The 13,585-nt window shown below is 34.1% G+C and overlaps 1 protein-coding gene across 1 annotated transcript in view; it reads right to left on the bottom strand.

The window, feature by feature from the left end:
- Positions 1 to 442: 442 nt before the first annotated feature.
- LOC131160499 (thioredoxin domain-containing protein PLP3B-like) overlaps positions 443 to 13,585 on the bottom strand; it is a 28,295-nt gene continuing 15,152 nt past the window's right edge. The window contains exons 6-9 of the mRNA XM_058116265.1: positions 1,462 to 1,534; positions 1,168 to 1,229; positions 860 to 957; positions 443 to 787 (exon numbers count right to left, since the gene is read on the bottom strand). Of these exons, the coding sequence (XP_057972248.1) occupies positions 678 to 787; positions 860 to 957; positions 1,168 to 1,229; positions 1,462 to 1,534 (343 nt within the window). The 3' untranslated portion in view covers positions 443 to 677. The remainder of the gene's footprint in view (positions 788 to 859; positions 958 to 1,167; positions 1,230 to 1,461; positions 1,535 to 13,585) is intronic.

The following is a 13,585-nucleotide window of genomic DNA, read 5'->3' as shown; positions in this document are numbered from 1 at the left end:
AGAAGAGGGACTAACCTTACTAGAGAAGAATGATGAGTTGTGGAAGATGATCAGCCCTAGTAAGGAGGAGATCTGTGCTGTGGATGGAGTACACCTCTCAGTGTCAAGGTGTGTCGGGGTGGAGAGGAGAATTGAGGACAATGTCCACTATGTGCTAGCCAACAATGGCCGGTGGGGGGTGGGGGTGGATTGGCTAGTCTTATTTTGATATAAATGGGCTGAAGCCCATTTTCTTGTCCAATGCTATTCTATAATAAGTTGCATAAAAAATGGGCTAAGAATCCTTAGCCTAGCCTAACTTTTCCTGCAAACCAAAGGCACACTAGTTGTAAACACTGAGCTCTAAATTATAAAATTGTAATTATAAAACTTACTATTGAAAAATAAAGTATTAAAATTTTCAATAAGAAACAAGAAATGGAGAAAGTGGGAGGGGTTATAATTAAACAATGTAAAAATATCAGATTACTACTATAATCCAAATAAATTTCTTTTAACAAAACAATGTTATTAAATTCTTAATTAATACATCCATTGTGCAAAATCAGGCTCCCTAAAACTAAAGAGAGCTGTCACAATATTATACAAGCAAGTAATTAATTTGAAAAACAAAATGAAACTGACAAAGAAAGCAGAAACCTGCATTTCTTTTTCCTTTTTCTCTTTAGTTCTCCTCTTCAGTCAGAATCAGAATTAGGATCAACCGAGGCTCTAACAGTTCTACGTCTACTTTCATTGTTATCATCTTCGTCCTCTTCTTCACCCTCTTTCTTCTCACTAATTATACCTGTAAAATTACATGCTTTAGAAAGGCTGCACTGCAGTGAGCAATGTACACGACACGGTAAAAAAGTAGTACCTTTTTTTATCAATAAAACCTCAAGAGTTTTTGTGTTGAAATCATCTTTTCCTCCCACATCTTGGAACCCAATCAGCCTATCCACAGCAATTCCTTTTCTGCGACGAAGAACGTAATTTTCTAAGTTCAATAATAAATGCAAAATATCCACCATGACACCTTCATGATTTTTCCTTTTTTTTTTTTTTTTTTTTTTTTCAAGAAGTCACATACTTGCGCTTCATTTTTTACCATTCTATGAGCTTAGTGCTGACAAATAAAGTAAAAGAATGGAAGAGAAGGAGATACAAGGCAAGATAGGTACTAACCTGAACAATATGACACAAGGCAAAGTTTTAATCCCTAGTTTGGTGGCAAAGAAGGGAGCATTCTGCATTTCATTTAAAGTAAGTGAATTTCTCAATGACACAAGGCAAAGTTTTAAACCCTAGTTTGGCAGCGAAGAAGAAAGCATTCTGCATTTCATTAAAATAAGTGAATTTCTATTTTGCAAAAGACCATAGTTAAACCCAAAATTATAACATTACAAATGATCATCCGCTGTTAATTAAACCAAAATCAAACTTCAACTGAAGAGAAAAAAAGTGCTCACAAAAACTTACCTCTGCATCCAACTTGATGAACTTCGTGTCAATATGCCTAGGCGCAAGGCATTTCAAATGCTTATCCATTATTCTGAACAGAACAAAGTGATGATATTAGATTTGGAAAAGTATATGTGGGTAATTTATGTGCAAGCATAGAAAGATTCAAGAGAAGTTCCTACACAGAGGATTATACAAGCTCGTATCTCAAAATGCAAGGTTCAGCTTTGCATTAAGGTGCAAAATTTGCAGTTTCAGGCTCCCTAATGGCTGATTTGTGCATGTCTTTCAAAAATAATAGCTTCAAATGTAACCAACTAATTATATGTTTTTTCAAGATAAATTACCAGAAACTAACCCTTAGTATATTGCATTGTGTATGACAACATTTTTAAAAGCGGAATGAGCTCCCTTTCATACTAGTAACTGGTCAATGGAAACAGATTGCAATGTCATTTGCTCGCATCAAGTTTTAAGAATTTCTCGACCATGTAGAAAACTGGTGAAAATTAGAATCGAGAACTATGCCCAAGGCCACAAGCTATTTCAAATTATACATGAAAAAACAAAAATAAAATGATAGGCCTTCTCTAGCCTTCAAAACCTTAAACCTAATTTCATGTAAATATGAATTAAAAATGAAGGAAATTAACATTCACGGGTCAAATATTAGTTTGTTTCCTTTATATATATATATATATATATATATATTTTAATGGAAGGAACACCCACAATTTTTTTTTTATAACAATCGAAATTATATTCAATAGAAAGAAGGTACAATGTGCAGGGACAAGAAGTCCACAATAAACAGAGAAACAAAAAAAAAAAAAATAGAAATCAAAAAACACACAAGATCCCAAAATAGAATTAAATGAAATTAACCAAGAAACCCCCTTTTCAAACTCTTCCCATCATAATTCACCAAACTCTTCAAATTTGCTAATTCCCTTTGATCCTTCACCTTTTGACTTTTACCACCACCCAAACACACTTCATTTTCTCCAATATCACTCAGCTCTATTTTATCCATAAGAATTTGAGCTTCTAACTCCTCCTTGGAAATCTCCTCCATCAGTGTGAGCAAAATTCCATCCCTATGTCGAAACTTATTCACCAACCCATCATTATAAAAAAGGAACACTCGCATTTCCATCAATCACTCATTACTATCTTAATTTGGTAAGCTTTTTTTAACGAATGTATGTAAGCATGTTGATGGAGGATCACTTATGAATAATTCTTAACGATCATATTTTCCTTGAAGATCTAGAAATTAGGGATTTTGTTACAAATTAGTAAATCTAGATGTTCTAGAATTTTAGTCAATTCAGGGTTATTTTTTATATTTTAAGTACTTTGGGTACTTCATAATTATTAGCTTAAGTTAGGATTATTTCCTAATTATTTGTTTCAATTGTGTTGTTGGGTGTATAAAGTACTTGTTTGTACTACTGCATTACTTGTCAAGTTTGAATCCGGAATTCCCTGTCAGTTTCCCTCTCTCTTGTGCAGTCTTCCCTTTGCTCTCCTTCTTTTTCTTCCTTCTTCTTCCTCCTTTTTTCTTCCTCCTCCTTATTCTCTCTTTCTATTCTGTCATGTTCTCTGCCCTCCAACAGCCTACTTTCCCTTCTTCTCTGTTCTTCACCTCCTCCACTTCTTCTCTTCTTTTCTATCCTCTCCCAAAAGTCTCTCTGATTTCAATTTCTACTTCTGTACTACATCAATTTACCTCTTCAATTCATCCACAATGTTCCTTACTGATCCATCAAAGTTCTAACTTCTACAATAATCTCCATCGAAGGATCATACAAAAATATCAAACCACATCCGCCAAACTGGAATTTACTTCCACAGGCTTGAGCTGAACGTGGAGTTCAGAAATCCCAGGAAAAAACATAAAAAAGAAGCATTGTTAATCTGCAATTTTTCTGAAAATTACAGTCGTGGCCCCAAGTTTTGAACACCATATTTCTAGTTTTTTTTTTACCAAATTAGAGTTATTAAAAAATAAAAATACAAAAATAGGGTTAAGCTAAAACATATTACAAAACCAGGGTTGTTCCCATCTTGAAAATGCAAACAAGAATGAGACCCACAATTGATCGGATTCTTGTACACATTTTCAAATCTCAGACAAAAAAGGCAGTGGGGGCTCATTTCCGGTCAAATCATGAGGGGAGAGGGGGGTGGGGCGCTTAGGGATAGTACATATAAAAATAACACATAATATACAATGTATAGATATAGTAATAACATGCAATTCATATATATAATTATGTAGTTATAAATATACATAAATAATAATAACACATAATATAATATATATATATATATATATATAAACGACAATATGTCCATGTATAATTATATATATAATTATAATAAAAACAGTTATGTAGGTACAAATTGTAGTTGTCAAATCAATATTCAAACAATGAATCAAAATCTCAATTTTGGGAATCAAGATTTGAGAATCGAATTGAATTGTAAGATTCGATAAAATTTCCAAAATCATCAATTCTAAATGGAATGCATATATTGACATACAAACAGCACGCAAAATAATAAAATACATTTAAATTTTGATAATAATAAAAAATCATATTTCGTGTGTACTAGAAAGACTACCTGCGCTTTGCAACAAGATAATATAAAAGAAAAAACAAATAAAATACATATGAAATAAGTTAAAAAATAAATCTAAATATTAAGACCAATGTTAACAATACAAATCACAATAATATATAATTAGTATGGAGCTTGAACATAAATACAATCTTACTATTAGTAAAGGTGTATAAGAAAAGCATATATGAAATAGACAATTTCGTTAAATAGTACCTTTAAAACACATATAGGACAAAAATATTCAAGAATAATTTTTCGTGTGCTTTTAGTGAGATTGATTGTCAATTAAATCACAACAAAAACAGATCAACCTAACTTCCTCGGTCAACGAAGAACTTGGAAAATACAAAATTACAACAATATATCATTTTAGCATGGAATTAAATATTACGTTGAAATACATAGAATAGAAGCAATATTTAAGTATAACTTTTCTGTATGTTTTTAGCGTGATTAATTGCCAATAAAATCACTTAAAAAATAGAACAGCTTAGCTTCCTTGACCAGCCGACAATTTTAACAATAGGAAGGAATTATTTAAAGAAATAATCAAATCTGTTTAATCAAAGGGGAAAGTTTTCACCATCAATTGCCGAAGATGATTCCTAAAGGGAGGCCAGCAGTAGGACTCCCTTTTTCTGCTGGAGGTTCAACTGACATGTATTTTGGAAAAAAAAAACAGATGAAAAGAAAACCTAAAAGAAAATAGGGAGTAGAAGATGGGTCCACCTGCATCAAACATTAAAATGGGTGAGAGAAAAAAAAAATTTTGTTTGTGCCACGTGTCAGCTGCACATGAATCTGAAAATCATATCTATAATTTTAGTGGAGAAAAATTCTATTGTATTGTATATACTATATTGAATATTTTAAAAATAATTCCAATCATTTATGCTAATTTTAATGTATATAAACATAAATGTAATACAGTATATATATATATATATATATATATATATATATCTATATTTTTGAATAATATAAATTGAAATTAATTCTAGACTTTTAGTAGATGTAAATATCAATCAATGATAAAGAAAGTAGGAACTAACAATTTAAATTAATTGTATAATGTAAAAGTATTGAAAAAGAAAGTGATGGAAAGTTGTTGAGTTGAAATATTTTTCAAAAAATTATATAGTGAAATTCATTCATGTTGGGCTTTTTTTTATTTTGTCTAATAAGAAAAGACAAAATTTAAAATTTTAGGGCCTACATTGGGCCAAAGAGAGGAATTTTAAAAAAAAATTGGAAATGATTAAAAAAAATAATAGGGCCCACATGGAGCATTCTACCTATATTGGGGGAGGAGGGAAAAAAAGGACATGTAAAAAAAGCTTGTGGAGCCACCTGGGCCCGTCCATGTGGCAGAGAGAGTAAAGCAAGAGAGGACAAACGGTTGAAAAAAAAAAAAGGAAAATCTTGGGTGCAAAAAAAAAAACCCAGCACCGCGTGTCAGTGCTAGGTTGGTTGCTCTAGGGTTCAGATAATCATATATATATATATATATATATATACAGGGTCTTAAATTTCAATTTTGACTCAAATTTCAAAGCTCCAAAAGAACAGAAATTTCGATTCGATGTCAATTTTGATTTCGATTCGAAAAAAATAACTGAAATCAATAGTAAAGCATGGAATTCTTTGTTAAGCATAATAATGAGTCTTTGGACTAATATATTATAAGTTAAAAACATCTATGTTGTGTATGAGCTGGAAAAGTTATAATATAGTATGTGTATCAAACATATTTGTAAGATGATGCACACTAAACATATTTGAGTAATATAAATGAAATTCATAAATCATTTAAATATTATTTATTATACAAATAATGATAATTTAGACATGAATGATCAGATAAAATGTTGCTATAAGTTTATTTTTCATATAATTTCAAAAGCACTAATGATAACTTAGACATGAATGATTAAATAAAATTTTGCTGTAAGTTTATTTTTCCTATAATATCAAAAGCACTTGTAATAATCTTCTGTTTTGATAAAAATAAATAAAATAAATTAAGAGAGAAATTTCACTTCACTCCTAAATCTTTCATTTGAATTTCGAGGAAATTTCGTTGTATAGTTAAAATTTTGGTAAATTTTGCTAAAATTTCGAGATTTCGATAAATTTTAGATTATTCGTTGAGATTTCAACAGATATTATGCAAGACAGAACTCGATTGCCATTTTGATTTTGAGGGTAACAGAAACCAGAAATTTTGACAATTTCGTGGAAATTTAAGACCGTGAATATATATATATATATATATTCTTTCTCAAATTAAAAATTAAAAAAAATACTGAACCTACAAAAATGAAGATAATTGAACAAACTACTAAAAAACTAGCTTTTGAATCTTAACAACACAAAGAAACATAAGTACCACCTTAGTTGGTGAGTGTTTCGCCCTATCACCAGCCAAGCCAAGCTTGTTCAAGGCATTATGCTTGCATATAACCGCTTGCCTTGTGTACAAGGGATGGATTATCACCATGTAAATACTAATATAAGTTTTGTGTTTTGACTAGGTGTAAGACTTGTGATAAAAGGGAAGCATGACTCCACGGACAATTTGATGTTTCCTAGTGCCAAAGCTAAAATAGCATATAAAGCTCTTTAGGGGAGGGTGAGTATACATCAGTTTGCAAAACTCACTAGCATTTGTTAATTGTGTTTAGCCTACTTGCCTCCCTCCCTAAACACACGTTGCTTATAGAGGTGGTGGCTAATGAATTAAGTCGTTTGCCGTTTGTTTTCATGAATTGCTTAATGCTGCTGCAGATGTATTTCTATGGTAAACCATGGTGATCTTTGGCAAACTAATTAAGCTAAAGTGCTTTTGCTACTGCTACATGGCCCTTCACAAGGTGTGAAGTATTGAACTCATGACACGGCCCTTCTTCTTAATGGCAAAACACCACACTCCCATAGTGAAGAATGGCTTTGTGAAGGTATCATACAACCTAAAGTTCTATTTCTCCTCTTTTTAAGCACAAAACTAATGTAGACAAGGAAGGAAATTGTGTAAACATAAAAGCAATTAAAAAAAAGAAAATAATGTTGTCTTTGAAGTTTTAATCTAGTCCGATTTGTCATGATATAAAAAGTCTAGAATAGTGTGAATTGATAGATTCAGATTGATTTGATAGATTCATGAGGTGAATCGATAGATTTGGCAATGATTTAGGGTTTTTTCTTTTTTTTAGATTCACTAGTAAGATTCAAATAGATATGGTGTGGAATTGATATGAATCATATGAACTGAATTTTGTATCGTAAGATTCTAACAACAATGTGTCACTATAATATATATCATATATTTATCAGGAAGTAGCATATTTAGACATACATAATCGAGAATTATATAGGGGAAAGTATATAATAATAAGTATAATAACAAAAAAAAACAATTTATAATATTAACTAATAATAAATATTTATAAGTTAAATACAACAATAACATAATAATAAAGACAACTATATTATTATTAATAATATCTCTAGAATATTAATAACCCTAATTTGGTAATAAAAAAAACCTCCATGTTCCTTGGTACAAGCATTTGTGTAATAATAATATTATTATCATCATTTTATAACTAGCCGCGAGCATGTATGATGCATGTTTCCACAGCTTTTGAGTGATAATTATTTATTACCTACAAATAAAAAATAATAAATTAATAAATAAATAATTGTTCACAAAATAATATATTTATACATCAATTTATGAATATATTGATATATAAATTTATGGGTAGTTATACGAGATCTTAAAAATCAAACCAAGAAAGAGGGAATCCCCTTTCTAATAGTAGAGATGTATATTTAAATATATGAAATTAATAGAAGACTACTAGTTTTAAGGAAAATATTATTTTAGGATAGTTATGGGTGGTAATGGGGTACTTTTGGAATGTTTATGGATGGGGTTAAAGGGGTATTTTGGAGATCTTAAAAACCAGACCAAGGAAAGGGGGAATCCCTTTCTAATAGTAGAGATATTCAACTTGTAAATTTCTAGTCTTATTAATTAATAATATTATGGTAATTCGTCTTTCCCTCAAGGGTTGGTTCAAGTGGACATGGACAGGCTGCACAAAGGCTAATTCTTGATTTATCAAGAGGGAGCTATAGGCCGGTCATGCCCTCCCCCAGTTTGGTGCCGCCTAAGAAGGTTCGAAGGGCTCATCTAGGTTGAAATCTTGAGTGATAGAAAAAATATTATGATGATTAATCTTATTATTTTTACTATTATATGTAATAATTATTAACATTATACACATATTATTAATAATATTACTATTATCTGAAACACATCATTTGTATTAATCTTGTTGAGTATGAGAGTCCAAACAAATGCCTAGACTTTAAAATGGAACCTTTGCTTTCCAAAAAACTTTATTTAACAAGAAAGGGCTATGGTTTATGGATTTTGTACGACTTGAGACAAAAGAGTTTGAGAGAAAGACCCCAAAGTGTCCCCAATCCAAAGCCTTGTATCCTCCTGCAAATTTGGCAAGAAAGAATCTAACACAATCAGCAAACGAGGTAACTCAAGACTCCTAAAAAAATGGAAATCCCAAGAAAAAGAGCCCCTCCTCATTGAAATAAAAAGCTGAAATTGGTGCTTCACAAGTAGAGAAAAGTCTAAACAAGTGCGGCACCAACAGCTCCAATGAAGACTCACCAAGTATCCTCCTAGAAACGAATTTTGTCCCCAATTGCCACTTTGAAACAAGTAAAAGGAAAGAAAAGGCAAGCTACGTGTGAAACAAACTTCCAAGGACTTGCTTGAGTAGCAATGCCACTTCCTTTTGAATCCCACCCATTCCTGTGCGAACACTACTTAATGCCACAAGGAATTAGGTTCTAAAGGAAACATCCATAACCATTTCCCAATCAAAGAAATGTTATTAGAAACCAAATAACCAAGATCCAAGCCCCTTTCAAACTTAGGCTTCCTAACAACATCCCAACCAATCAGGTGATCCCTTTTACTCTCCATCATCAAACCATAAAAAAATTCCACATCATCTTTTCCAACTTCCTAGACACCCTAGGAGGTAATTTGAAGGGGGATAGGTAATAAATGGGAACGGTGGTTAAGGAGGCACTAATAAGCGTAATTCTACCTCCTAAGGAGAGACGAAGCCTTTTTCCAACCTTCCAATCTATTGCTCACTCTCTTAATCACCAAATCCCAAAAAGTATCAGTCAGAGGATTCCCACCCAAGAGGAAGACCAAGATATAAAAATGACCAAGAAATAGATTCACAACCTGCTAAAGATCTAAGAGTCTCAAAATCTCTACTACAGAGATTGACACCCGCTAGGCTACTCTTAGACAAGTTGATTTTCAAGCCCGATCTCTCAAAAATTCTAAGAAACACAACAATCTTATGAAATTTTGTTGCATCAATCTCAAGAAAAAAAAAATGGTATCTGTGTACTGAAGATGAGACACCTCCACTTCCTCTCTTCCTATATAAAGACCGCTAATAATTCTCAAATCCTAAGCATGGCATACTAGCCTGCACAAATTGATACCCGCTAGGCCACTCTTAGACAAGATAATTTTTAAGCCCGAAATTCTCTTTAAAATTCTAAGCAACACAATAATCTTACAAAATTCGCTGCATCATTCTCAAGAAAAAAGATGGTATCAACTGCGAACTAAAGTTGAGACGCCTCCACTTCCTTTTTCCCTATAGATATACCACTAATAATTTCTAATCCTGAGCATGGGATACCAACATGCTCAAGACATCCACAACCAGAGTGAACAAGAAAGGGGATAACGGATCCCCTTGTCTCAACCCCCTCAAGATGTTAAACCAATCCCTAGGTTGACCACTAACAATCACTGAGATATTGGCAAAATTGAGCCACGCTCCTATCTACTTACACTAAAGACTCCCAAATCCTTTTCTCTTGAGCACATTCATCAAGAAACCCCAGCTAACCATATCATAAGCTTTTTCAAAATCCAGTTTAAAAATCACTCCTTTTTTGTCCCTCCGCTTCACATGCTCGACCACCTCATTGGCTACCATAACAGCATCTAAAATCTGCATATCTTTAACAAAAGCAGAATGCGCCAAAGACACCATGTCTCCCAACACCTATCTAATCCTTTTTGAAAGAACCTTTCCTAGCAACTTATAACTACTGGTCACCAAGCTAATAGGCCTAAAGTCCCTTACTTTTCAAGACCTATCCCATTTTACTTTTTAGGAATCAAGGCATTGAAAGTAGAATTCATGCTCTTGCACACCTCTCCACTCTAAGAAATTCCTTTAAAAAATTCAAGACAACCCCTTTGACCACTTCCCAATTATCTTGAAAAACAGCCATAGTGAAACTGTTTGGGCCTAGTGCTTTGTCCCTATCCTTATCAAACACAGCCCTCCTAATTTCCCACAAATCAATCCGTCTCTCCAACCGCATAGCCATCTCTTCCCCAATAGGTTTCCAATCCAACCCCTCCATCATTAATCTGTTCCTAAACTCATCTCAATACAACCCTTTATAGAAATTTGTAACCTCCGCCTCTACATGATATGACTATGATCTCTCACCACATCCCCAGAATCAAACTCCAACCCCTTAATGAAGCTCTTCCTCCTCACATTAGCGGCCCTATGGAAGAGCCTAGAATTACAACCCTTCTCTAACCCAATTAATTCTAGACTTTAGACGCCAACTCCTCTTCTCCCTCATAAGTAGCACCTCCAAATCATTACTATGATGAACCCTTCAAACTCTTATCTTCCTCCCCTAATAAACCACACTCCTAAAATCTATCAAAACCACTAATCTCCATCAAAATATCATTTTTCTTTCCCCTAATATCCCCAAACACTTCTTTGTTCCAAACTTTCAATTTTTCTTTAATAAATTTCAACTTTCTCATCAACTTAAAGCCCTCCCAACTGCGAACATGGCATTCTCTCCGCCAAGTTCTAATAGAATCGCAACAAGAAGGGTGCATAAGCCACATGTTCTCAAATCTGCACGTAGTTGGATCCCACTTTATAAGGGTTGGACTCCAAAAAGAATCAAATAGTGGTCAAAATTGGGCCTAACCAGAGTCTCCTAAACTATATTAAGGAAAAGGTCGTTGGACTAATGGAATCTATCTATGTGAGCGGAGGCCTATCTATCCCTAGAAGCCACTCAAGTAGAACAGCCATTGTTCAAAGGAATATCCCTAAGACCACAATCACTAATAAAAGAGTCAAAAAGTCTCATGCAACTAGTCACCCTAGAGCCCCCAAACTTTTCCCTAAAGGTTCTAATAACATTAAAGACACCCCCTACCACTCAACACGAGTTGCAAAGCCCGTACAGACTAGCCAGATCTATGATAAAATCTCCAAGCAAGGAATGTTGAGTAGGACCACAAAAGGAGGTAAACCACCAGTCCCTACACCCCTAAGCTCAATAAGACAAAGAGAGAACCAAAAATGACATCTTTAGACGTAGCTTACCTAGTGCACCATGCCACTAACTGACCTCCCGATGCTCTTACAGATTGGGAAAAAAAAAAAACCCACTCTTTAAATCTATTATCTCAAATAATCTTAAAGACATTGGAATTAATCTCGCCTAATTTTGTCTCTTGAAGAAACAAAATATCAAGGTTGATTTTATTCACCAAATCCTTGACCACCTTCCTTTTGTTTAATCCCCCCACAACCTCTAAAATTCCAAAATCTTCATTTGGAGACACTATCGACCCCCTAAAAACCAACCCCCTTTAGTTCACTGAGGAAGCTAATCTAATTAGTTACTTGCTTAATTTATTAGCTTTTTTCCTTTCCCCTCAATCCGCTTTCTTAAGCCTAACCAAATCACTCAAAGGAGCTATCAAGCTAAGACCCATGTTGTCAAAGAATTTCTTGGGCCTCCTACTTCTCTCATCCCCTGAAAGGTCAATGATCAATAGATTTCCTTCAATCCCTGATTCCTTATGGCAGCTTGGTAGTTCAGAGTTCGTATCAAAAAACATAGAATTAAATGGCATACCTTCAAAAATAGCATCACTCCCCAATTTTGCTTCCTTGGAGTTGTTTGCCAATTTGCTTGTCTTCTCTTCAAAATTTAATAACAAAAAGTAAATGAATGAGTTTATCAAAGGATTGGGATTTCGTAGTTGCTGTGAGTATAAAAGTACCACCCGAAATCCTTACCTCTTCTGTAATCTAATTACTCATACCTAGACCAATATGATTCTCTATAGATACAGCACTCTTTTCTTCGACCTTCTCTCAGCTTTTTGATTGGCAAATTATCATCCTTGAACTCAAATGATAAGGACTCTTCACCATCTTCTGCATATTCAAAATTAGCTTCGTCTTGACGCTTAAATTCCACAACTTGTTTACCCTTCCTCTTATCCAAAAGACCTACCTCCATATTTTGTGCGTTCATAGACTTCATGCAATCTATTCAGTATACGAGAGGGAGTTCACTGCATTTCCATCACTGGCCTTGCCTTTCCTCCTTGGAGTTCAATATGTTTTGCTTCTTTGAACTTCCCTCAGCCTCCCTATTCCCCTTCTCCCTCTTCACCTGAATGTAGTTCCTCCAATTGCACCATAGATGTCCTCTTGTTCTCTTTCTTCCTATCCCCCCAAAAAAAAAAAGTTCTCTAGAAGAGGAGGGCTCCTGCCCACTGAACTAGAAAAAAGCTTGGATGCCTCCTATTCTAATTGTTCCTGAGCCATTTTGCATTTTGAATGGGCCTCCTCTAAACCCAAATTCTCTAGCTCAGTCTTCAAGGCCTAGTTGTATATAGTTCTTCCGTACAAGGGCTTGGGACACTCTATTTTGAAGCCTAGAAAAAATGGACCCATATGATTTACTCTTTCTGGCCCAATTATTTAGTCAGACTAATCGTCAAAGCTAGTATGCCAAATGACATGGATCGGAAGAACCCAGCCATTGAATCTGGTGCTAATGAAGATGGCCTCAAATCGAAGAAAGAAGTAAGATGCTAGGCTCGTCACTTTATGCCGAGTGACGAAAAAAGATTCGTTAATATATGTATGTTTTAAATGCCCACGGAGAAAAAACCCCATATCCTCGGTTGAGGGTCACTTTACTTGTTTAGTCTTTTTTCTAGCCCAATTGGAAGCTCCAACCCCCCAAAATCTCTAATTGTTTCCTAATATCTCTATAATTATGAGAGAAAATCTTTGGATATTGTCTCTAAAATCTCCCCTTAAACACTCCCCCCTCCCATTTAAAGGGGGATTAAACTTACCTTGTGCAGGTTCTTTCCTTTCATAATTTCTTTCACCGAAATTTCTTCCTCTCTGCTGATCTTTGTCAAAGTTCCTTCCTACCTTCTAATCTGTAATTTTCCCAACACTCCTAACGGGTTGTGTTCTCGCGAAAATCCTGATCCGCATACCTTTACTCCTACATTTGTTGATCCACAATCTAGACAGCATATTCTCAGCCCCTCCCTAGAGTCAAAGCTTGTGTTTTGCTTGTG

The sequence above is a fragment of the Malania oleifera genome, chromosome 1 (assembly GCF_029873635.1).
Source record: "Malania oleifera isolate guangnan ecotype guangnan chromosome 1, ASM2987363v1, whole genome shotgun sequence".
Taxonomy (NCBI): domain Eukaryota; kingdom Viridiplantae; phylum Streptophyta; class Magnoliopsida; order Santalales; family Ximeniaceae; genus Malania; species Malania oleifera.
This window is presented reverse-complemented; position numbering and strand designations above follow the sequence as displayed.